General features: G+C 46.5%; 1 protein-coding gene across 2 annotated transcripts in view; it reads left to right on the top strand.

The window, feature by feature from the left end:
- Positions 1–25,604, top strand: part of SDK1 (sidekick cell adhesion molecule 1) — a 411,809-nt gene that overhangs the window by 379,354 nt on the left and 6,851 nt on the right. For both annotated transcript variants that reach the window (XM_054210555.1, XM_054210556.1), the window contains 8 exons: positions 25–211; positions 1,001–1,138; positions 4,249–4,410; positions 5,614–5,739; positions 13,788–13,952; positions 16,562–16,699; positions 18,663–18,783; positions 19,291–19,420. In XM_054210555.1, the coding sequence (XP_054066530.1) occupies positions 25–211; positions 1,001–1,138; positions 4,249–4,410; positions 5,614–5,739; positions 13,788–13,952; positions 16,562–16,699; positions 18,663–18,783; positions 19,291–19,420 (1,167 nt within the window). The remainder of the gene's footprint in view (positions 1–24; positions 212–1,000; positions 1,139–4,248; positions 4,411–5,613; positions 5,740–13,787; positions 13,953–16,561; positions 16,700–18,662; positions 18,784–19,290; positions 19,421–25,604) is intronic.

The raw sequence follows: 25,604 nt of genomic DNA on the forward strand, positions 1-25,604 counted from the left end.
TGAAACATCTCACTCTCTCAACAGATTTATTACTGGGAGAGCGACGTCCAAAACGACACAGAGAAAGTGAAGGTCCTTTTCCTCCCGGAGACAACCGTCCGGCTCAAAAACCTGACCAGCCACACGCGGTACATGGTCTGCATCTCCGCTTTCAACGCGGCCGGGGACGGCCCCAGGAGCAGCCCCTCGCAGGGCAGGACGCACCAGGCGGGTACGGGACCGCTCTCTTGTCCCAAAGCACAAACTTGGTGATGACCAGCATGTAACTGGGCAGTGGGCTGAGAGAAATGGGTGGATGCAGGAGGGAACCGGTGTGTAGATTTAGCCTTTGGATGGGTCATTACATTGTAATGGGCTTGGGAGGGGAAAAAAGGGATCAAATAAGTGGACCATGTGGGAAAAGGAGCGATGCAGGGGAAACGAGAACATACTGGCAGAAGGACCGGTCCCTTCACAAGCTGGTCTGGAAGGTCTGTGGGTCTGGTTCTGGCCTCTGCTATCACATCTGAAAATCTGAAGAAACTCATTTCCGGTGCCTTCCGATTCCCCAAACAGTCCTGTGGGAGAATTTTTATGCGTTTTATAATCCCTCCTTTTTTTCTGAAGCCACTGGTCAGACTGAGGTGTTTCTGTGCTGGACGTGACTGTGGTGGGGAGCGCTCCAGCGCAGGGCGAAGGCAATGCCCTTGGTGGCGGCTGTGACGAGGAGGTGTGCCCTCGGGCTGTATGCTCACGTAACGCCCTCCTGAGGGTCTTTTCCCTCCTGTGTCCTATCTCCTTGCTTGCTTTTGAGGTTCAGCTTTGCACCTGAGCGGCGGCTCTTTTTAGGCCAGGCTGTGTTTCTGATTGATCACAGGACATTTGGGTACAATTGACAAATCCCATTCTCAGCTTGTTTCCTTTAGATTCAGGCTGGGCAAATAAACCCACGTTTTATAAGATATATGTATATCAGATAGACTGCTCCTCCTGCAATTCAATCCATTTGTGATCCTTTCAGCACCCAGTGCTCCCAGCTTCTTGGCGTTCTCTGAAATCACTTGCACTACGCTCAATGTGTCTTGGGGAGAGCCGACAGCAGCAAATGGAGTCCTGCAGGGTTATCGAGTAGTCTATGAGCCTTTGGCTCCCGTCCAGGGTAAGAACGACCTCCGATCATACATATTCATGGGGAAATGACAGAAAAATACTGTAGTATCTTTTATCTCTGCCCAATTTCCCACTCGCTCTCTGCCGTTTTCCAAGAGAAGCCAGGTGGCAGAGGGTAAGTAAAACAATTCCGCTTTTGCCAAAACTGCTCAGCAAACTATAATATCGTGGAATATAGCTTTTGTCTGTCCTCTCTCATTTTCTTGCACAAACTATATTCTGTGTGATTTGAAAAGTCATTTTACTGCCATCGTTACCTGGTGTGGGCGAAGAGGAGACTCCGCCTGAGAGTGCCTGATCGTCTCCCCGCGTTGCGCTTTGGAATTGCTGAGTAGGCTCCATCCCAGAATAGTCGTCAGACGCATTTGTGTTGCTTATCACATCATGTGTCACTTCTGTTATCGCAAAGATTGCCCGGGCATCAAATGTGCTAGTCGTCACTGGTACCGCTGCCGCTTTTGACAGGGGAGAATAACTGCGATGGAGATTTAGTTGTGTCTGTTTACACGGAGTTTTCAAGCAGCGTTTTTAACCCAGCACCAGATTTAAGCTGGACCACAACAATGTGATGGCCGCAAATGTTTCATTAATTTGCCAGAACAGCAACAGAGAAGGATTTGGCAGTTTCTCTGAAAACAAATGTAAATTAATTCCGAAGGTGAATTAGAAAAGATTACAAAGTTTGTGGATGGTCTTATTAATATTTTTATATCCCTGGTAGATCGCCAATAGTTCAATAGGATGTCCAACTTTGGCAGTGTGACAGCAGGGAGAGTAATTTCAGCCATTGCCAATCCATTTTAAACTCCTTTCCAAAGAAATAAGGATATCAATCACTTGTATTTGCTTCTTCTGTAAGGAATAAAGATCTATATTGCCTGAATATCCATGTCTTGTGCCCTGAGAAAGTTATATTCAGGAATGAAAACATGAGTATAAAAGCACTTTCAGCCTTTACGGTGGGCAGGTCTGAGCACAAAGGGCTAATGCAGAAAGCATTTCAGGTTCTGACCAAGAAACGTGCGCAGGAGGTTTGGGCTGTTCGGGCATTTCCTGCCTTTTATTCATTCCTACACAAGGTTTAAGAATACATTTTTTTTTTTTTTTCCCCTGAAAATATGGAAGTGTCAGATCGTGTTTGCTCTGCGTGCATTTGACTTAACGTCCTCAGAACCTTTGTTTTCTTTTCTCCTCTTCCCCACCTCTGCCTGTGCTATCTCTAACTCCAGTTTGTCTCTCCTTCCCCTGTAGAAGATTTCTGATGGGAGCAGGGAGGTTATGGAGGGCTTTTCCTCGGATTTCTACATTTTTGCCTAAATTTATTTCCCAGTTTCTACCCGTTTGCTCTCGTGCCGACATTTTTCTTTCAGCAAACTTATTTATTCTCCTGCCATGGTAAGCAATGCCTCCTTCCATGCCATCATTTTCCTCCAAAAGAAAAGCCGCGCTCCTTTACTTAGAGAGCGAGGTAGAGCCAAACTCTTTTGAAGATGGAGCACGTAGGGGTGCGGAACGGAGGCAGCTGCCAGACCCCACGGTCCCGGAGGGTCCTTCCAGCCCCAGGTCTCGCCTTCCTCCATGTCAACACTACAGTGGAACAATACGGATGGGCCAGACCCCCTCTGGAGCTTTTTTCCTGCACCTTTTGACTTTTCACCCGTTCTTGGTGTTCGGCTGCGCATCCCCGCCGCTGTGACACCTCCTGCCTTCCCACGCACAAGCCGCCGCTTAAAACCTGCGCATTTTGCAAAACTTTCTTAGCAGCGATCTGTTCTTTAGCACAGCCTTCTCCCTGTTTGACCTTTTATCGTTTAGGCTTTACAGTGCTATGTTTTACACAATAATAGACAACAAAATTGCCCTGGAGCCTTTTTTAACAGTTTCTTTTTTTTTTTTTTTTTTTTTTTTTTTTTTTTGAGCAGAACTTCAAATGACAAATGCTTCCTGATTTGTCTCGGAGAAATGAAATAGTACACCTAGGGAAGGAGGGAGCACTTTTACTGCTTCCTCGTTAACCAAGGAAAGATTCCCTGAGTTATTAATTTTATCTGGGAGAAAACTTTGAACAGAAGTTGCTTGGACATTATTCTTTATTTAACTGATAAAAACCAAACGAAACATCTTGATTTGCATAAAATAAGCATCTGGATTGAAAACATCTTCCTTCTGCATTTTTTCTGGAAAGACAAACTAGCAATCTGCCTTCTCTAGTGGGAAAAACATTTTCCCACTTCCTATCTTCTTGATTTGAAATGTGTTATGTACATCTACAGAACCAGAAAAACGCCCAAAGGACTCTGTAAATTTGAACTTTCTGTTCTGTAAAATGTTTTATAAATCAAATTCTTTCCGTTGACTTACTTTTCGAAAATTTCCATGAAAACTAGATATTTTTTGTTTTCAATGCACTCGTTGCCGCTCTGCCCTTTATGCAGCATTGAGAACCTAAACGTAAAACTATCTACGAACCTTGATGAAGGAAACAGCGCTGATTTTAATTCATCCATGCGAGGAAAATTCTTAGAGAGTGAGAAGAGCGAAACACAAGTCACAACCAGCCTTGGCCAAGCTAATAGCGCTTTGATTGCTTTGTGGCATTTATAGCCACAAGTTACCTGGGAGATATACATCCTTCATTCCGCATTCCCGTGGTAATGGTGGAAATGACAGGATGAGATGAAAGGAAAGACCCTGTCCCTTGTTTCCTCCTCCAGGCAGCGTTGCGGGTTACTCGGCAAAGCAGCAGTGGAGAAGGGCTTGCTTAGGAAGCAATCTGCAACACGCGCTCCTCTTCGTCTACCTCCTCCTTTCTTCCCAGAATAATTAGTGAAGTTGCGTGTAGTCTCTTGGTAATTTCCCAGTTGTATTGTAAGGTTTTTTCTTGTCAGTACCCACTTATCAAGCTTAAACTCTAATTATACTTATCAGTGCTGAAAATTGGCTATTATCACTACTTAAACTCCTGCTAATTGTAAGAAATACTTTCTTAGCAAACTGTTAGATAATTTTACTTGCCATCTAGATGTAATAAGCTCCACTTGATTTCTTTTTTTGCATCGCCACCTTTTCTTATTTTTTTTATCCGCGTGGCTGTTCCAGGGGTGAGTAAGGTGGTGACTGTGGATATTAAAGGGAACTGGCAACGCTGGCTGAAAGTCCGAGATCTCACCAAGGGCATGACCTATTTATTCAGAGTGCAAGCCCGAACCATCGCCTATGGACCTGAACTGCAAGCCAACGTCACAGCTGGGCCAGCAGAAGGTAAGTGGAGCCATAAAACCATGTCTCAAGCCAGATCAGTTATAGAAATGCGGTCCAACAGCAGGGAGTAGCGCACTCAGGGCTTAACTTGAATTTCCAAGCCAAGGAGAAGTTGAGTCACAGGAGCTCAGGACATGATTCAGTGGGTTTCGCAACTGCCCATGAAAAACGTTTTCTTTTTCCCCTGAAATGTAGAAGTCTGATGTGAATAAACAAAACGGTGTGAATAAATCATAACGCAAACGGGCTAGCCAGGGATTTCAAAGCTGCAGCCTGACAGCGCGGTGCATAATTCTGACTGCGCTGCTCCGTGGTGGAGTCAGAACCGAATAACTCTGCCGAAACCAGCAGAGGTTCCTGGATGTAAGACCAGAAAGAATTTACAATTACTCTCTCCTGACACTTTGACTTATGTACTGGGAAAAGTCTGCGAATGTCCTGTTATGTCAAGAGGAGCAACTGGCTGAACGTCAGCATTCCCTGCTCGGTTCCATGTCTGCACCAAAGGAGCTGGTTTTCTTATTTGATCAGTGATTCTGATAAACAGATAATCTAACAAGGTAAATGCCTTCTGATGATACCAGCCTGTCTGGTAAATCACAGAACATCAGTGCGATGGTCACAGTTCTGAATTTTGCTTCGTTATTTCCAGCTCAGGGAAATATTTGCTCCCTCCATCAGAGCCGCCTTCTGGGTGCCAGCAAGCTGTCGTTTTGTCACGGTACCTTCCATAGCCGTTATCTGGGACAACAGCACTGTGGATCCACCGTCTAACTCTCGCGCCCCACCACAGGCAGTTTAAAGCAGGAATCTTCTCTAATGTGGCCACGGCTTCCTCCCGTAGCGAATGGGCAGGCGTCTGTCCCCGCCAACCTCCCCCTCAAACGCGGAGGCTGGTTTCGCCTCTGAAGTCGGAAATAGCAGTGGCAACGTGCAAATGCTGCAGATATGCTAATGGCTAAAAGGGGCGTGTTTTTCTCTTTCCTTCTTAATACAGGCACCTGTAAACCCCAGCTATTGATACGTCACTGCTGGTACTAGTGAGAAATTTAGGTCACTAGCCCATTGAGCTGGTTTATGTTGTATGTATGTTGACCAGTGCCTATGGATAATTATTTTTCCCTATATCAGTAGAAGAAATGAAGAATACTGCAGTCTGTCTCTGATACCACCACCGTTTGCTATTCTCTTTTCATCCTTCAGGTTCTCCCGGCTCCCCTCAGGAAATTCTGGTGACAAAATCTGCTTCTGGGCTGACGCTGCAATGGACCGAGGGAGATTCAGGAGAAAAACCCACAACTGGGTATATCATAGAGGCACGGCCCTCAGGTAAGCCATGGGCAACGCAGAGAGCTTGGTGTCGTGCGTTCCTTTCCACTGAAACCCATCCCTCAGAGGAGAGGTTGTTTGTCGTCCCGGTAAGGCAATGGGTGTTTGTGAGAGAACGCTATCGCCAGCCAGTATTAAGCCGTCGCTGGTTTATTCTGCGGTTTAGGAGATTTTCTCCTGTTTAGGAGTAGTCACAGAAAATTACCCTGAGTGCTCTGGCTTTCACTGTGCTACATCACTGGCAAATCATCTAGCTGATGCGCTAATATAGCTAATAATTAAAACTCACTTAAACGCTTACAGTATCTTTCATGCGCACGGACCAATAAGTGCGTGCAAACTGTATTTTGAGGACCGCAGATAGAAATTTGTCCTCTTCTGTAGCGGATTACAGCAGCTAGTTACGGTTTTACTGTTAATAACAGGGCCAGGACTTCAGCACCACGTACACGTCACTTTCCCCGTTTGCTCTGCAGGGAGGGCAGTGCGGGGGGAAAGGAATCCCCTCACCACCACGGTTTTCCTTGGTGCTTTCTTGGAGCTCTTTTGCTTCTGGGATTTGCATCTTACTGAAGCTGCTCCATGCTTTTTCCAGAACATTTCCCCAATGGGACACAGTCATTTGGAACGTAGGCGTATGCTCCAGCCTGTTCCCAGCTTCTCCCAGCTTGGTACCCCTCGCAAATTCAAGAAGCGCATACTTTCCGGTAACCGAGTCATTAACAAAAAAGAGTGAATGCTGCCAGACCCCTGAGTAGTCTCACTTGATAATTTCCCTGCTCTCAGTGATGACGACAGTGAATGTTGATAACTATTTGCCGAGTACAGTTTTGCAGCTGGTGATGCATCTACCAGATACTTGTTTCACGTAGGCCGTGTTTGAATGTCACGATGTCAAAAGCTTTGCTGAAGTCAGGATGGATGATGTCTGCTCTTTCTCTTCTATTGACAAGGTCTGCTACCCTGTCGCAGAAGGAAATTAGACATGATTTATACTTGACATATCCATGTTGGCTGCTTGTTCTTTCCTTTTTTACTTCTAGGTGCTTGCACGTTGCTTGATTATGTATTGATTAAATGAATGCTTATCTGTTTGATCATATGAAGGATCCTAACTCTTTCTTGTATGTGTCTTGAATGTAAGGTTGCGTTTAAAACCAATGATGTTAATTACGTTTAACTAGACCAGTAAGAAAATTATTGCCCGTGTTTCTGTGGTCATCACTGAAGATGCAGATTTCCATACTTGCATCTGTCAGAATTTGCTCCGTCGTGAGGCTCTGCCGTGACCCTAAAGTTTCTTCCTAATTTCTGTCATTTAACCTGACAAGTGTTTTCAAAACAAAGTGAAGGAAAATGTGTACCTTCTCAAAGCACTGGAGTTTCTCAGAGTGATCAAGGGGTTTTTTTAATTAAAGGCATGCTGCCACTGCGCTCCTGTTCCCCTTACATCAACTTAGTGATTTCTGACCGTATTTCTTCAGAGGTAAAAAACATCCTGTCTTATTTGAACAGCATTGTTTAAATAGCAAGTTAAACCAAAGCTGTTCATCGAAGTTCACTTACCAGCTTACGCTTCCCCAACCAGGTTTTTTTTGAGTCAGAGTGTTTCCACGGGAAACCTGCAGCCCACGTACAGATTGTCTGCTGGAAGTTCGACTCCTGTGAGTGGTGACGTTGCAAACTCACCCGGTGTTCCTGGGCTTGTCTCACCGATGGGTGTGAACGAACGTTTTACAGTTCACGGCCAAGGATGTAGGATTTGTGGCCCGCTCTTTTTGAGTAGGAAGAAAATAGTCCCTCCAAGGCAGGTCTGAGCTGCATTAACCCTGGGTCGCTCCTGCTGGCCCCACTCCACTGATCCTGGAAACACACAGACGAGGTCTTATTCTCCTGCTCTTGCAACCTGACTGTTGAGGCATTTAATTCCTCTTCAGATTATTTTAATCCTATTCATGCTGCTGTAGCAAATGAACTGGGCATTTGTATGCTGGATTCTCATCCTTCGTTCTGGTTGCAGCTGTAGGAAGCGTGAAATGTGATCCAGGAGAGGGGACAGAGTAATTGGAACATTTGCTTATTTCACCCAAGCACTGGCTTCCTTTCTGTGCCGCTTTTCTTCCTCGTCTCTGCACGGAGGAGTTTGAAATCTGAATTACGAGCTTAACAAAAGCAGGGAACTAATTCCTCCTGTCAGGACTGGTCATTCAGAGCAGCTTCTGTTTTAATATAATTCTAAGATTTTGCTTCTGCACGTTGATTTATATGGGTAGTAGAGCATGGATTGGAGCAACCTTTGTTTTTAAGGAGTTGTTGTCCAAGAGAAGAGCAGTTGACTTGTGCCCTTCACATAAAATCAAGGAAGAAAAAGATATTCATCCTCCTGAGATCAAAAAAGGGGCATTGAGCAGACAGATGAAAAGCTTTAGCTTGTTGCCAATATTTAAATGCAATACCACTACCTTAGCGTTTCACATCTCAAGTGTCATCTATTATAGGCCTCATTACCCCAAACGTTAAATGCTGTATCATCTCATTTTCCCTGCAGTAGCTCCCTGCCAAGACTCTTCCATCAGAGGAGGAGGGTGGCTTTCTGTCAGAAATGGCAAACCCTACCCCCCTTTTGTCACTTCCCTTTGAATTTTTCGGTGCCCTGCTGCGTCTCCCAGGGCTCCCGCTGCCCTGCTGGGTTTAGCAATGGTGGCAGCAGGCAGCTGAGATTGTTCATTTGATCTCTCCGTTTCTTTCCTGGATTTATGGAAGGTGACCGGGCTGACTACCTCCTCTGCATTCTGAATGTACTCAGACACGGGGATGGAGCAGGCGAACCGATATTTTTTCCAGAGTGATCTGTGCTAGAGGAAGACATTACAGAAACAGAAGAGTTTTTCTTTTCCTTCAACTTCTCTGACCCCGGAGAAATGGATTCCAGCTTAGCTCCTTGTGCATTACAAGAAATGCAATTAAGCAGCCTCCGTCACCGCCACCGTAAGCACTCCCTCGACATCAACTAGGCTGGCTAAGGAATGGGTATCAGATCCTGTACTCGGTTTTTGCATACAGAGGAAAAGTCAGAAACGGCACAACGATGATAAGGTTCCCAGTGCTGCCAGAGAGAGTGGAGAAGCTGGTTCCACCCCTCTCTTCCCAGTCCCACATCGCATCCAAGGCTTCTCTCTCTGGCCCGTGCTTTAATGGTGGGCATGCAGCCTGTAAAGTACTAAGCGGTCTCACGCAGCCTTTCCTTCCCAGTATTCCCCTATCTACAAAGCGGGAGGTTTTGCGTAACACCCTAGGGATGCGCACTGCCAGGAGTGCACGTTGACATGTTGCTGCCGAGCGTGACACTTTCACGCGTATCTTTGCCTCCTGCGGTCACCTCCAGCTGCCATGTAGGTGTTCGGTCAATCCGCTGCATGGCTCCTGTTGCCTCAGTCCTCTGACCCAAGGCAAGCTGATATCGATTTCCTCTTCTGCCTTCTCTCCCCATGATGTGTGTTGGGTTTTGTTTGTTTACTTTTCCCAAGCAGGGGATGACTTAAGCCCAGTGGGAGAGAATTGCATCTTAACATGCTTCCAATAGTAATATTTCAGGCACTCTGGCTGGCATGAACAGGCCGGTTAAACCTCAGATCGGCCACAAATCACGAGCTTAGGACACAGACAAGTCAGGAAAGTGTTTTCTTTTGCTCCCCAAGATGATCAGTTCCATGAAGGCAGCAGACGTTTTGGGGAAGAACCTGTCTGCTTCAAGTAGGGATTGTCCTTCCCAGAAATGCTGGTTTTCGCTTCCCTCACCCCGAGGGCAGATCTCGCTTTAGTTTCCTTTCTGGTGTCTTGAGCGATGTTTTTATGTTTTCTTCCTTTTCTTTTTATTTTTAAACAAATGAGGGAGCGCAGTGTCAAACATGGACACAAACCAGCAAAAGTCAGTAAATTCGAAGTGAAGGGTGCAGCTGCATCGCCGGCATCTGCCATGGGGCCTTTGGTTCGCCTCTGCTCGCGAGCGACATGCCGAGGCTGACAGGTTGTCAGCCTTCACTTCCCATTCTTGTCCTTCTGCTGGTTTGCATGATAATCCAGCCCTTTGCCTCTGACAAACACATCCACGTTTTAATTTTGTCCTCTGTAGGAGGAACACTACCCGCCTGCAGCCGGCCCTTAACTCTCAGCAGCTTCTCCCCTCATAAACCTCCTAATGTGTAATTAGGAGGACATTTTACGGCCCGGCTCTCCTCTTGCTCCAAGAGGGGAAGGCCGGTGTTTAAGACCCGAATAGCTGACAGCTTTCCATCTCCCCAGCCGCGGCACGGCGGTTGTTTGTTAGTGGCCTGAGTTAGCGGAGCTGGCAGCCTTCGTTACTGACTGACAGTTTTATTCCGCGTGGAGACCCCGATTAATTGCCGGCGGAGCCAACCTGGCCTGTGGGTGCTGCGTGTGGCCGCAACCTGCAGAGCTGCTCCCCGGTGGCCGGGAGGGCGGCCGGGGCAGGATGGAGGTGATTTCACCTTCCCCCATCATTCAGATCTTCTCCTGTTCACATTCTTCATCTCGGTTGGATGAAGAAGTCAAGGCTGGGCGATAAAGAGCAGGAAATAAGGCTGGGGCAGGGTGTGGTCAAGCATCAATAGAAACAAGAAACAAAGAAAAACTAATTTTTTTTGAGGAAGCCTCCCTTTTCTATCAGACATTTAGGCCTTTTTTAAGAAGCCGAGTGCCCAGTGAAAGGCAATACGAAATGAAGAAAGGGACAGATGTTATTGAAGGGAAAGCACTTGCGAGCAGAGCGAGTGCATCCCCGCTGCCAGCTGTGCTGCATCTCCCGGGACATTGGCCAGGAATGGGCTGGGGCTGGCTGAGTCCGGAGTCACCTCTTTGCGGGAGTCCGGAGCTGCAAACTTTGCTTTTCTCAGTGGTTTCTACGAGTTAATACCCAGTTGATATCCCAACCACAGCACGTGCATCTTCCCTCCCTAAAGTAAGTGGAAAATACTGTGTACAGTGTACTAATGATTTGCTACTGAACTTAAAGGCCAATCTTTGCTATCACAGGTGACCTTCTAATGAATTCTCTTTCAGCTGAACTTCTAACATTTAGAGCAAACCTAGTTTTGAGGGATGGGGAAGAGATGCAGTGAATGAATTCACAAGTGTGTGTTCAATATTTAATCTCAAAGTTCACCACTGAAATAAAACGCTCTTTTAGTTTGGATATATCCAGTTGCGATCTCTGTCTACAAAGAGGGGCCTGAATTTTCCAGATGGAGAGAAGATAAATTAATTGAGGCTTTGGAAGTAAAAACGTTGTTGCCCGTGGCTTGGGAAGCCACAGACCACACTGCACGCAGTGTTTTCTTGGAGTCAGCAGTGGGGCAGACATAAGGGTGTCCCCCCTTCCAGGCTGCCACCCTGCAGGCTTCTGACCCCTGTTGTTGCATCAGCACCTCTCTGGGATCCCAAGGATCACCTGTCGGGTCCCATCTTGGCGAAGCCCTGTTTCCTACCCCAGGGGAAAAAAAAAAAAAAAAAAAAAAAAATTTGGGCAAAGATTCTGCCCGTGAATGAAAGGGGGATGGGCCAGAGAAGATATGGCCACCAGCCGGAGCATCTCCAAGTCCCTCCAAAGAAGCATCCACTGCCCCACAAAGAAGCATTTGCTGCCCCACACCATCACCACCACAGAGAGGTGGAAATGCAATGTTTCTTCTCAAGGGCAGTTTTCCCAACGTATTGCAAGCTTTACGGGGCCGTTACACTTACACTTCCTTTGTCTGTTGGGTATTCTGCACTGTGCACCCTGACAGGTTTGAGAAAATGAGTGAGAAAGCGCGTGTGTGAACAGTTGTGTTCGTTGCAATGAGTGTTGAACGTTCATTTTTACTGTTGCCTTTTCTTCCCCCATTTATGTGGCTTTCAATGCTAACAAATTGCTTTTCAGACAATTCACAATGGGCTCAAATTCTCTTATTGCTGTTTACAAATGTGTTTATGAAAGCTCAGGCAATTCTAGCAATTATGGCAATATTTTATAGTCCGAGATGCATCTTCCTAGCATTGGTGGTTGCAACAATCTAACTGTGAAAACGCATCCCTCACTCCACCCCCTTCAAAGAAACTAAATCCCAAACTCCCTTTTTATTACATTGTAAGTTTACGTGATAGAAATAATCTAGCCTTCCATTGCCCCGTAAAAGGGAAGTCAATATTTTATCTCTTGTTTTATAGCCATTGTAATATCCAACTAATACATAACAATGGTACATTATGATAACTTCATTATACTCTGATCATGCTGGTGAATAATGTATTGGTCTGAATTTTAAGCATGACAGAAAAATTACCTATTTTTATTGTTCTTCGGTATTTCTCCAATGTAGCTGAAACAATAACATTTCAGCCTGCTTTTTGCATCCACTGGGACTGCCAATCCTCATGATCGGAAAAGATGTGGTTTGGGGGTTGTTAGTCATTGTGTGTGTCGCTCGACGTGCAGCACGGTACAAATTACCGAGCCAATATTTACCGATGCCAAAGTTAAAACCTTCACGTGGAAATGCACCTGCAGTGTTAATCAATCCATCGTCGCCGCTATTCCCTGTTGCACGGAAGCGGGCTAAGGGCCAACTTTTGCTCCGTTACACCAGCACAATTCTGGAATCGCTGCGGCAGCCTCCATTAGTTTACACTCAGATAAACGCAAAGCAAACGAGAACAGATTCCTGCCTTCCATTGCCGCAGCGGAACAAGTCGCTAAGGGTAGTGCTGCTGGCTCCTGCTTTATTGTCACCTTGATAACACCTCAAGCTACACAAGTCACGCTGGTGCTGGAGTCTGACAGTGCAGAGGGCTTTCTCTCCTGCGCCGGAGTGGTATCTATGCAGAGGTCGTCATCGGATTCCCGTTGCTGTGGGACACGCAGGGAAAAAGAGACGTTGCTCGAAGAGCTTTGATAACTAAAAGTAGAAGCCCGATGGGATCCATGTGAGGTCAGATCTGTAAGGGCTGCGCCGGCTCAGGCTAGCTGGGAGCTTGGCCCCGTCCGTAGACAGTAACTCCATTTTGTCAGCCAAAGCGCTGGGCGCCAATTGTTGCCAAAATGCAGTGCGTTTAGATTAATGTTTGATTCCTGCACTCAAAATTATCGACCGGCATTTTCAATTATAGTTGGTTTTGTTCTTACTGGTCACAGCATCCATCTTGGTGAAAGTTCTTTCTATTGTAGTCAAGCTGAATATAAGATCGCGGGTATGGATCAGGGACCAGAACGGCGCCTGGTTGGAATCAATGGCAGTCCGGCTGTTGAGAACCGAGATTACCCCCTGCTGCAGCTCCCTCATCAGAACGGCATTGTGTTTCTAGCAACTTCGAGAGCTTTATAATACAAACACAAACTCATTCCTGTTTAAAAATGCATGGCACGGACGTGCGGTGCCTGCTGTCTTGCTGTGCCGCGGGCCAGCACGTACGAAGGACATATCGCTAGTGATACGGTGGAGCAATCAGCACTCCAGTGACACCAGTCCAGCAGGCACCAGTTCATGCAAGGCCACGGTACTTCCCGCCAAGACCTGAATTTTACATTACTTTGCAAAGCTTAGCCTACGCGCTTGGATAGTGAAATCAGCTTAGCAATGCGAAAACCAGGCAAAATATGTGCAATTAGGACTCATTAATGTAGCAGGTTGCTCTGGGTTTACTTGCTGTGTCAAATGACAGGCATGCTGACGTGGTGACCTTACCTGGGCAGGAGGGACCCAGATGGCTGGCGGCTGCTCCAGCCAGCTCGGGTCACCGTGGGTGCTGCTGCGGGTTTTAGAGGAGACCTCTTCCATCTGGGCTATTTTAAGACCCCCATCACGAATAAATGCCTTTACAGATGGGGTCTCGCAGGGCATTCTGACATTTGTGCCTATCACCGAGCAGCCTTCAGGTAAGCATGTCCGCTGCCTGTGCTTGAAACACCCAATTAACGCCAATTTTTTTCATCGAGCAGAAGGAAGTGCCAAGTCACACAGTTCATGCCTTTTCTCTCCTGGTTCCTTTCCTAGATGAAGGACTGTGGGATATGTTTGTGAAGGACATCCCTCGCAGCGCTACCTCCTACACGGTCGGCCTGGACAAACTCAAACAGGGTGTGAGCTACGAGTTTCGGGTGGTGGCTGTCAATGAGTTTGGCTATGGAGAACCAAGTGTTCCCTCTGTGGCAGTATCAGGTAATCGTGGATTTTTTTAAAATATCTTTTCCAAGGGAATTTCTTGGGGTTGGGAGGGAGGAAGAGGAAAAAAAAAAACCCAACCAGGTTCTCTAATTGCAACAAACCATCAAGGGCAGCTTGTTTTCGCTTGTTTTAGGATAAAACCAGAGTACTAAAGCAGTGAATCAGGGCTTGTTATTACAGTCTACTTTACTCTCTAGAGGAAAAGTGTGTGTGTGCAATTTTAAAGTTTGACAAAGAACCTTCTCAGGAATTTCATGAGTATTTATATGCAAGACCTCTTGCCCTAAGACTAATTTACACCGTCTACAATTCATTTTCTTTTTCTCCTCTCCTAGGCCGTTGTTTTGTTTACTCCGCTTCCTTCTTTTTATTCCCAGGGTTCTCTGATAAACATTTTCTGTGCTATTTTGTATTTAGCTCTCAAAAAATAGAGCAGTGTAGTTTCACAAAATTATTCCTGATATCCTCTGTGCTGGCAGTTCCAGTACAGCCTGATGCCTCCGGTCCCCCTTCATCAGAACAGCTCGTTGGTGATGCTCTCGGGCTCTTCCCACCCTCCCCGCTTATTCCCAGTAAACAGGGCTATGGCCTAAACATGTTCCCAAAATCCCTTTGAGCAGCCTGGCACTCTGGTTTTCTGAAGGAATTACAATACCTTAAAAAGCAAATTCCACGCAGCTTGCCATGCCTGGGCAGCTGGAGTTCTGCAGGCTGTTGTGAAGCGGAGGAGCTTGTCCTCCTGGAAGCTTTGCTGGGATCTCCTCTTCCCCTTGCAGAGGCAGCTGTACTCCAGGTTGCTTTGGAGCAACAGGTTTCATCCTTGCTGTGTCAGCAAAGACCGACAAGAGGAATAGAAGAACCTGATAAAGCGGCTTTGTGATTCAAAATTCTGAAGAGTCCTGAGAACCTGGCAGTGCTCCAGTATCTGGAGTGGCTTTTATCTCTTTGCTCCTCCAGTGAAAAGCATAAACACCGTTCAACAGTTACCCAGCAGGCAGGAGCAGTAAATGCTGCTATCGCCATCACGGTTGTGTTTGTCCTTACACAATTAACCACTTAGCCCGTGAGAGCTGTCTATGGATTTCAGTGAGTGCTACCCTTGCTTTTCTCCTTCAGGACAAGGGCACAGACAACCCACTTCAAACACCAAGTCAGTGTTTTTGCTCTCTGTGGTTTCACAGAGGCTGTAGCACAATGCAAAGGGTCAGTAATTGCTTCAGTCTTTCCTTTCCTGGAAGACATTATTCCTCTGAAGCTGGGCATGCAGCTCCTTGTGATGCTTTTTATAAATAAAACGTTTGTTTGTAAGTTCTCCACTTGAACAGAACTATTTAATTCACCTCCTTTTGATGCCTCAGTGTTCATCTCAAATTGCTGCATGAAAGCAAGAGGTTTCTGTTGAGACTGACAGTCATAAAAGTATAAAGCGTTTCAGGCTGGCCACTTCAGCTAGCAGAGGGAGGTATAAATTGCACTGAATCTGCTCAGCCCAGCATGGCTTGTGCAGTTTGCCTTTAGGACTTTATTGGCCTGGACTGGCCTCCTAGCAAAGAAAGATCGCGGCTGCTTTTCGCTGCTGCAGAATACCCAGTGGTCTGGAACAAATCTGAGCTCCTATCGCCTGGCTTACAGCAGGCCTGTGTTTAGATCCAGGGCTCAGGACAGGTGGGGAAAGAAAGTGCCTGGGTTCAGTGATGGCGAGGGGTTTGGTTGAAGTTGGTCTCCTGGCATCATCCGTTCCTACCAGGTGTTCTTCTACCCTATGGACTACAGGGAAATTATATACCGCTGCTGGCTCGTGCTCCAGCGGCAGCATTTTTTCACAAAACCGAGGGATGCTGACAAAGAGAATATCACCGCAAGAAAATAACAATACTTACTACTTAAAACCAAGACGGGCAAGATGACTCTAGAAAGGGGAAGTTAGTATCATTTTGCACCTCCAGTTGAGGTCAAATGGGGTAAAATGACTTGAGATCACAGAAAATCCAGGGAACTGAATTGATAACCCAGGTGCTGCACATGAGGGTTGGCTAAGCTGCTGGGGGAATGGTATAGGGTAGCAGTGAATGTTGGAAGTTAGAGTTAATGGAGGTACTGAAAGACGCTGCACCCGGTGTACTCTGTTCCCTGGCACTAGCTGCGTTTTTCAAAGAGCCACCGAGCAGCAGTTTGGTGGGGCAAGCCTCTTAAAAACTGGAATAGTCATGGGTTGTGAGAGATATATTAGTAGTTCCTTTGACCCGGGGAGCATTAAGCATACCGCAGTAGTCAAGAAATGTAAGCATGCGGAGCTGTGGGAAGAAACATCGCTCTTTTCATTTGGTGATAACACCTTCTTAGCTAAGGGGCTCTGGAGCGCTGCTCTGGGTGTGTGAAAGATGCTTGTGGAGATGCTGGAGCCATGATACGCTCCTGCTCTGTTTGCCAGTGAGAAGTGTCAGCAAGCCCCTCGGAAGTCTGACTGCAGAGTAGACAGTGCTATCTCCTCTGAACACCTCTCTCCTGAAGGCCGTTATAGATGCATTCCTTCACTGTGGGGAAGAAGGAGAAATTTTGAAGGGGCATTAAGAGGAGTTGTTATTTGTTTTTTGCTCTTTCAGCACAAACAGAAGCCCCTTTCTACGAGGAGTGGTGGTTTCTGCTGGTGATGGCTCTCTCAAGCCTGATTCTCATCCTCCTGGTGGTGTTTGCATTGGTCCTGCATGGCCAGAGCAAGAAGTACAAGAACTGCAGCACAGGTAAGACGTCGTCTCTGTGCTGTCCATACACTCTCAAGAGCTGTGGGAATTAGAAATGTCTTCCATTTGAACCCCTGATTTCCTCAGCGTGGACTCTTTTTATAGGTATTTTGTTTGGCAAGAAGACTCTGATCTTTTTGCCGTCTGGTTTGGTAGAAATGCCTGTAGCCATACTGCGCAAAAAGTGCCTGATCTTACCAGGGTTTGGATGCTAACCAGCCATGGGCTTGCATAGAACGGCATCTGGAAGTCCCAGGGACTGTAGCACAAGCCAAGGAGTCTGGGTCAAATGCTTGGCAGAAGACCACAAAAAAGGAACGAGCTGAGGCTTCATTTAGCTTTGTCATCGTTCCCTGATAGATGGGGAGAAGGTGAAAGATTCTGCTTTTCCATGGCTGTACCCAATGCAAATATTCTAGGTCTGTATGCCTGAGGACTATGACAACTCCTTTACATTAAATAGAGTGCTCTGCATCGCACATGCATTCCATAAGCTGGGCTGGGGGCCAAGCAGCTAGGAGGTGTCTTGGTTATCTGGACCTGTTAGCCTTTAAGACGTAATGAACATCAAGCTTTGAATTTTCCTTTAGTTACGATTTCTACCTGTCTTCTTTCTGAAAGGAAAGAGGAGCTACCAGCTTTATAACTTGGAATGTTAAAATAGTCCCCTTTCAAAACGCCCAGTTCTTGAGCTCTGAATATTGTTTTTACTTTTTCTTCTCCTGATATAATAGAGTCCTGGAGGGCTTGTTCACATGTGTATTTCTCTGATATCCTCCTCCACCTCCGGCAAGAAATTGCTCTGATGCCAGGAGGTGCCAAAAAAGGCACGTTAATGAGTAGGATCAGGTGGATGGGTCTTTGCGCTACCCGTTCTTAGGGATTAATGTAATGAAGGAGTCTTCCAGGCAGTATTTAGTAATTCAGTCCCAAAGTGAAGATCTTTTCTTTCTTTATAATTCACTTCTAACAAGTGTTAGAAAATCAGATTTCAATCCCGTGAGATATGAGATGTATGAATACCGTGGCGTTTTACCAAGTTAATACTGTTACATATTTGTATGCATAGCTCATAGGAAACCTCTCATCTTCTTAGTTTTGCTCGGTGTTTGGGGGAGACCCATGAAAAGACAGGTCTGACCTGGACTGTCGGATATCGGTGTTCACACCGAGTCTTAATGTAGCACTGAAATTGAAGCCGAGGATAAAGTACCTGTCTGCTGCAAAGTGGCAATGTGCAACCGGTCCTTCTCCCCGGGACACGAGCTGAGCTCACACCTTTGGGATTACAAAGAATGAGCACGGGAGAGAATAAGCTCTTGCTATATTTGATCACAATAAATAATATACTTTGCTGTATTTTCCTCCTTCTTCAAGTCCCCCGTCCTCCTCCCTGCCTTACATTGTCCAGTGACTTCTCACATCTATATTTTACCCTCATTACAGCTCTGATATCTTTTTCCCATTTGCTATCCACTTACCCTACCTATCTGTGCTTTCTTTCCTGCCTCTTTTTTTTTTTCCTTCTTTTTGTGCCTTTCCTAGTTTTGCTTTCTCTTGCTTTTCTTCAGTCAGCATGAATGGGATTCACAGCACATGATTTAGGACATCTTCAGTGGCCACCTGAATTAGTCACCTGGTTTCTACTTATAGTCAAAAGACAAGAATAATCACTTTTGGAGCACAGTTCATCTGCGCTATTTTAGATATTCACCTCCGAATGAAATGCATCCATCCATGACTCCTTCTTTTCCCCTCTTTTGGATCCTTCTTGCCCGTTCACGCTCCTGATAAGCTCCTCTCCTCCACTCTCACTGTTCTCATTGGCCAGTAAGAATAGTAAAGAGATTTTCTAATAATTAGTGATGACATAAAACACAAAGAAGGAAAAGTTATCTCTTACAGTTGTGTTTGGAGGAAAAGTGCCTTTGTTTCAGCTGAATCTTTGATTGCCCAACTCCAGGTAAAACCATCTCCAATGTGGAAGAGTCGGTCACCCTGGATAACGGAGGCTTCGCTGCTCTGGAGCTCAACAGCAGACACTTGAACATCAAGAGCACCTTCTCAAAGAAGAATGGAACCAGGTAAGAAGCTGGGAACACCACACTCTTGGAAATGGCTTTTAATCTGGCTTCAAGCAACTGTTAAATAGGCAAAGGAGAGAGACTGTTATCTGGAGGACCTAGGGAGGGCTTTAATGCCCAAGTCACTGCCCCAGGCTCAAAAAAGCTTGATGAAAACTCAAAATCTTCTGCAGAGACTTTTTCACCTCACCCCACTGGCCAGATCCAGAAAAGAGGAGGTCTACATATAGTTTTTGAAGTCACCTTTGCTTCCCACTTCATTCCTGTGTATGGTTGTGCTGTGAACTTGGGCTGCGAAGGTTTCTGCTTGGTTTCTCTCACTTTCAGGTATCACCAAAGCTCCTGCCTACTGGCATCCCTGTTTGGTATCTAGTTCGCCGCAGCTTTGTGAAATCATAGGCTACATAAGATTCTTCACGCTGTTCATTCTGGCTTCTAAGTATGATTTAATTGTGTCATTTCAGAGAAATGACGACGTCCCATACACTCACCCTTTACGTTTCCTAGGTCTCCTCCTCGCCCAAGCCCAGGGGGGCTGCACTACTCTGACGAGGATATCTGCAACAAGTACAACGGAGCCGTGCTGACCGAGGGCTTGGGCCTGAACGAGAAGCCCTTGGAAGTGTCGGAGTCGGAGGTAAGGGTTTCCCTTTGCCTTGCCAAACGTAGCCCAGTCGCTGCAGGTGCTCATTTCCCTGAGGAACCCTGGCAAGTTCCGAAGTTCCAATCCCATACCTGCATTATACTGTGGCGTCATTGTCTGTCTGTCTTGGGGACTTTAAAAAGTCCGGTTCACCAGGCTGGTCGCATCGCATCTTAAAATTAAAATGTCAAAGGAAAAAATGCCAAGCAGGACCCAGCCAGGGCAGATTCCAGACCTGGCCTTGGCAGATATTCATGGTTTTCCAGTGTTACGCAGAAAGACAAGTGCAATCGGTCAGGCAGTGGGTGCTGACACCTCTGGAAGGGGCTGCTCTTCCACTTCTGCCTGGGGGTTGCAAACTTGGAGCGCTTTCGGGAAAACATATATGTGCTGCAAAATAACCATCTGGCTGCAGCTACCCCCTGGATGAGGGGGGACACACTTTGGACTGTTGCACTGACTGAAGTATGGGGTGCGGTTTGAAGTTTTCACAGTGCCTTTTTGAGACAGCTACAGCAAATGCCAGGATTCAGAAGAGTGGTCTTGCGCGGTGAGAACTGCTGCCGGTTGCAGAGGATGTAAGTGGGGCATGAGGAACCTGCGGGGAGCACAAGGCCATGGCTGTGAGAGCCCAGCATTCAGGTTTCTGAACATCCCAGCCCTCAGCCTTAGTCTAAGTCAAGAGGAGCCTTCTCCTCAGGTCGCCTCTAGACTCTGTTCTCCAAGGAAGGTGGGTCTATGCCGGCATCATCCATCTTGTGTCTTATGTCCCGTTTAAGAAGAAAGTGCCTGTGGTCTGTAAAAGCCCCACAGTGGCCAGGGGTGAATAGGCAGGCTTCCAGGCATATCCAGAAAGGTAAATCTATTTCTAAACCCGCGTGTTGTCAGCTGAGATCCTGATGAACGCGAACCGACAGCGCAAGAAGCGAGCAGTGGGCCAAACCTCTCCAAACCTGACCCTTCTAGGGAGAATAAATCAAGAGCAGCAAGTAGTGAAAGAAGATGACAGTTTTCATCTGGAGCTTTTCTGCACCTGCAGCTACAGCTGCTTTTCCTGGCTACCTAGCTCTCACCTCCTGCTAATTACCGCGGACAGCCCGCTGCTCTGTGCTGCCCCGTGGCCGACCCGTCGTGCAGGCAGCTTTCCTCGGCGGAGCTCAAGCTGCTGTCTCTGCCATGCACGAGCGTTCCCTTCCAGATTAAACTCATAGCGCTTTGGTCATGTCACTGTAACAACCCAGCATTAAACCTGTCATTAAAACAGTTTGCTGAGCATGATCATGAATTTAGCACTGGCACCTTTTGACATTAATTTCAATGCCCCGTGTGGTATTTCCCGGTAATGCGCAGAAGTCGACTTGCAGGGTGTCATTACCGCCGTCTCTGTGCGCTGTTTGTACAACAGAGAAGAAAGTGATTTTTTTTTGTTTCTTTTTCTCAGGCTATTATTAATATTATTTATTTACTATGTACTGCAGTCGAGCCTAAAGGTCTCAATTGAGATTCCGGTGGTTTTGTCATCTGCGTGTGCATGTGCGTATGTGAACAAAATGTGCCTCCTGTTTTTCCTTGGGGCTTAGATATGCAGCCCTTCTGTATAATGTCTTTGATGCTTGTTTTTTCTTGTGGTGGGGAGTGCTTTTAGGCATGAAATGTTAATACGCTCCCAGTAGAGGTAGCAGTAGGAGATGCTGCCTTTTGATCAGCCTGAAAATGCTGTTTATGTTGACTGGTGCAGACAGGAGGTGAGGGTGGGCTGGGCAGAGGTGGGGAGAGATGTTTGACCACTCTCTTTTCAAGTATTCCTGTACCTATTAGCTCTTCCTGTTTATCATTTCTGTTCTTTTTGCTTCTATTCTCAAAGGAGATCTTAACAGACCAGCTCTGTTTTCTGAGAATTTCGGAATTTCCATCTCTCCTAGCAGGCAGAATGTTTCCCATTATACGAAGAGTTGAAGATATCTTTTTATATAAGAGCTCTACATGGGTTTGGTCCTCTGCAGCAAAGGGGGACCTGAGGCTGTTTTTCCTCTAATACGTCTTTGCGTGGATCTCAAATTCCACTTCATACGACGCGTGTAAGAGCAGGCAGGGCCAAAACCTGCGCTTTTTGCTTTCAACCCACAATGTCAGCTTGCTGCCGCTCAGTCTTACCCCTGTTGCCTGAGGTGTCAAGACTTTATATGGAAAAGAAGGAAGCTCACTGGCTTCGAGTCTCCTGGGGTTCACTGAACGTGAAGAAGTCTGCGAGAAACCCTCGGTTTGACTGGCTGCACTTACAGCTGCCTGGGAGCCTTCCTCCCAGCTCCCTCCTGATGAGGAGAGCAAGAGAGAAACAAAGAGAGAATGGAGCAGACCAAGCAGTACTCTCAATATTCATAAATCAAGCGGTTAACTTACTCCATGTCATGAGAGCCAAGCACCAGTACTGTTAATGAGGTTAAAGTAGTTTAATTGGCAGGTATGGAGCAAGAGAGTGCTAAGAGTGTAATTTCTAAATGATTAATAATAATAGGCTTTTAGATAATGAGTCAAGTGGACGAGGCTCTGGATGGATAATCTGAAGAAATTTGGTGTTCACCACGTACAGAAATTTGATGATGTATCTGCCATGTCACTCAGCCACGGAGGAGCGGTTTTACAGGAGGGGAAGGGAGGGCGGCGGGCGTGGGTGTTTGTTCTCACCTGTCCTTGTGGTCTCCCAAAAACTGTTTTCAGGAGATAGTAGTCCCACAGATTGCCCACATCATCGGTCAGTGCTGAATGCCGGCCACGCTCTGGTCTTCCCGGCTGCTCTCTGCAGTCTGACTTTTGCTTTCTCAGCTCTGTGGGAAGATATTATAAATTTCCACTTAACGCTTCGTAGGGAATATGATTTAATTCGTTTCCGATAAAGTTCTCCAGTGATTTTGACAAGTTGGGCACCGCGTGGAAACCAGCTGCAGGTAACACATTAAATTAGCAAGGGTTCCCATGTCCGGAGAAATCTCTTCGCTTGCTAGGTCACCATGTCTCTCTTACAGCATATTCATTTACTGTCAACCAAAAGAAACTGCTGCCATCTACATTTTTAGAAATAATCTCGTAAGGTTGTTCCTTATGCCGTCACTTTAAAAAAATATATATATAATTGGAACTATTTTTAAATTCCGCATTGACTAAGCTAGCCAACTCTGGTCACCGACTTGCCTCTGAACAGCACGTGTGCATTTCGTGCTATCAATGGAATACTTAAATAGCCTCCCATTTTCTGTATTTGTTGTTTCGTAGGCATCCATGCACCTTTGGTTGACAGTCTGTAATGTCACCGCACACCCAATCACGCTCCAGCCTATGGAGGTTTCCAAGGTAACAAAGCCACAGTTGCAGGGAAGGGAGAAAACCGAAAACAAAGCAAAAAGCCCTGCAGCATTTCTATTTACTCAATAGTTTAAAAACCACTAAAAAGTAATCCTCCAGTATAAGCTGTCTGTATTGTCATGCAAAACAGGTTTATCTTGCTACTCCTTGATTTTCATCAGGGCGGAGAGGGATGTGAGATGGCAGTTTAGAGAATTCCTTGCTGGTAAGGGTGGTTATTAGCACCTTGTTCCGAGCAGACCTTAGAAACATGGACAGAATAGTCAGTTCCTGCCTCTTCTGAAAGAAACACACAGAAAACATGTTGTATCGACGCTGACAAGTAGGTTACCCTTTCCAGCATCAGTGCTAATGACGGTGAAGGGCTGAAGTTACAGCAGCTATATATGTTTCACCAAAGTCACTTCTGAAAGGCACTGGCCTTATTTACACCAAATTAGTGTTTCCTTTCAGTTGGTATAATGGACTAATTAGTGGACAGATTATCAGCAGGTGATATTGTTTGAAATTCCTTCTTTCTGTTCAGGGCAAGTCCAAGTGACACTGCATTTCAAATGGCAGCAGCCCATCTAAAAGAGTTCCCAGTATTTCTCCTCTTTAGTCTGTTGACTTCTGGCAATGTCAAAAGAACTTGGCTTAGGGACAGAAATTATATTAGGTTTTTGGGTGAGTATTTTTCTGCTAGCGGTGGACAGAAATCAAGTGGCTGCATCAGTATTATTATACCTATCAAGTCACGTGCCGGTCTTTTGGATACAGCTTTTCCCAGCTTTTCTTCTTAGAGCTTCCAGCCTTTTGGTCGTCTTTATGCTTCTATATGTCCATGGGGACACTGAGAAGACCAGGAAGGAGCCACTAGAAGTTTGTGGGGGTTTCTCTCTCTATGTTCATGATACCTCAACTCAGATGTGATCCATCTTTTCAGCAGGGGCTTGTTTCTCTGCGGGGTGGCCAAGCATGTCCGAGTCAGAAAAGAGAGATGGTGGATTGGGGAAGGAGTCAGAAGGTACAGTAAGGGCAGTGGTTGTGTTGTGCCTTTGATGGAGGGAGCACATCCATGATAGCCACAGAGGTTCACACCTTCAGGTGAGTGATCCGTAGCCACCTGCCTCTGCTCAGGATGCAGAGACTTTTCTTCTGGATGCCCACATCATCGCTAGCTTCCCGGGCACGTTTTACCTTAACGTTAGATGATGGAGCGGGATGTTTGGAGATGCAGGCTGGTGCAAAGCGCAGCACCCTGGTCCTTGATAAGAACAGAGGAAATACGGGTTTGGGGATCTTTCAGTCTGCAGGTAGAGTTAGTTGCGTCTACAGCTGAGGACCAGCTCTCGCTGCCGTGTCCTGCCGCACCGCCACATCTGCAGCCATCACAGGCACTCTTGTCGGAGCCCCGTGCAAAAACAGACAGGGCAAAGCTGGCAGGATGTTCCCTGCAGCGGTGCCAAGGCTCCGGAGCTGCTCTCTGCCCCCACGGGCTGTGAAGCAGTCCAAATCTGGGGATATTCCAGGCATGCCACAAAAACCACCTGTTCGGGAAGGTCTTTGGCGGGAGTCGGCTGTTGGCTTCCCCAGGCTGGCAGCTGGCGCAAAGGAGCAGTTTTTCTAGGAGATAGACTTGCTGAGTTCCTTCTGGGATAATTATTTAATGCTGGTAGGGTTTTGTTGTAATAGTAATTACTTGTCAAGGCATCTGGAGCTTTGCGTTCTTAAAATAATCAAACCACATAATTCCAAAGAGCCAAAGCGTGGGTAATAGTGGAAGGGAAATTTTGCAAAGCTGTAAAGGGCTGAGCTTTGCTCGGACTTTTGGAAGACTCTGGGAAAAATTTCTCAGCTCTGTCCATCACCCTCTGTGCTGGAAAATGGGCACGAAATAGCATCGGAGCAGCTATCTAAGCAAAGAAGTGGGATGATGGATGCGGTGCCCTTTTCAAACGATGGTTTGCAAGGCATTTGAGGGTTGTTCTTCAGAGACCATTAAAAGGGAGCTTTAGAGGAGGAGAGACTAGTTGTGTGGCAGACAGGATCAAGAAGGATGTGTGTTTGCTGCGCGGTGTCATAGATCAGAACGATACCAACCTTTTGAAACTAATTGCAGCAACTAACAGTTACGAGCTGCACTTACCCGTCTCTCTCTTGTATGTCTTAGGCAGCTACTACTTTGATATTTAATTGCCTTTAGAATCAGCTATGCAGATTATCGGGGAGGGGGGGAAAAAAAAAGGAATGAAAGCTTTTGCACGCTCAGACCAGAGATTTTGAGAGAAGGCGTGAGATATGGAAATGGCTGGGTAAATGTTTGTGTGCTGGATGGGATGTGGCTGTTATTGGTGGGAACATTAGCGGGAACAGAAGGAAAATGTGCGCTTAGATACCGTGGCCAAGGCTTTGCCGTGGTGTCTGTTCTCGGAGGGGATGTACGAGCCCTCTGCGATTCCCCCAGCTGTATCACAGCAGCCGTGCTTCAGAGGAGGGGCAGATGCACGAAGCTTAGCTGGTCTCACTAGAGCTCCCGCTCCATATTGATATGAGCTTTGAAGCCATCCAGCCACCGTGCATAAATGTTTCAAGGGGTAAGATCCGCTCTGAACACAGGGCTGTGCCTGAGCCATCCCAGGAAAGCAGCCCCTCCTGCCTGGCAGTTCTTCTGTTCCAGATTTTTGCATTCTCTTTCTTCCGTCGCCGCTGGTCGTGTGCCTTGTCGTACCACCAATAATCAGCTGGAACGTACAGAGAGAGTTGTGATTGTGCTTAACTCCCTTTCAGTGATATAACTAATTTTCAATACTTAATGGGGCTTGCAAGCCAAACTCGG

The sequence above is a fragment of the Rissa tridactyla genome, chromosome 8 (assembly GCF_028500815.1).
Source record: "Rissa tridactyla isolate bRisTri1 chromosome 8, bRisTri1.patW.cur.20221130, whole genome shotgun sequence".
Lineage (NCBI taxonomy): Eukaryota > Metazoa > Chordata > Aves > Charadriiformes > Laridae > Rissa > Rissa tridactyla.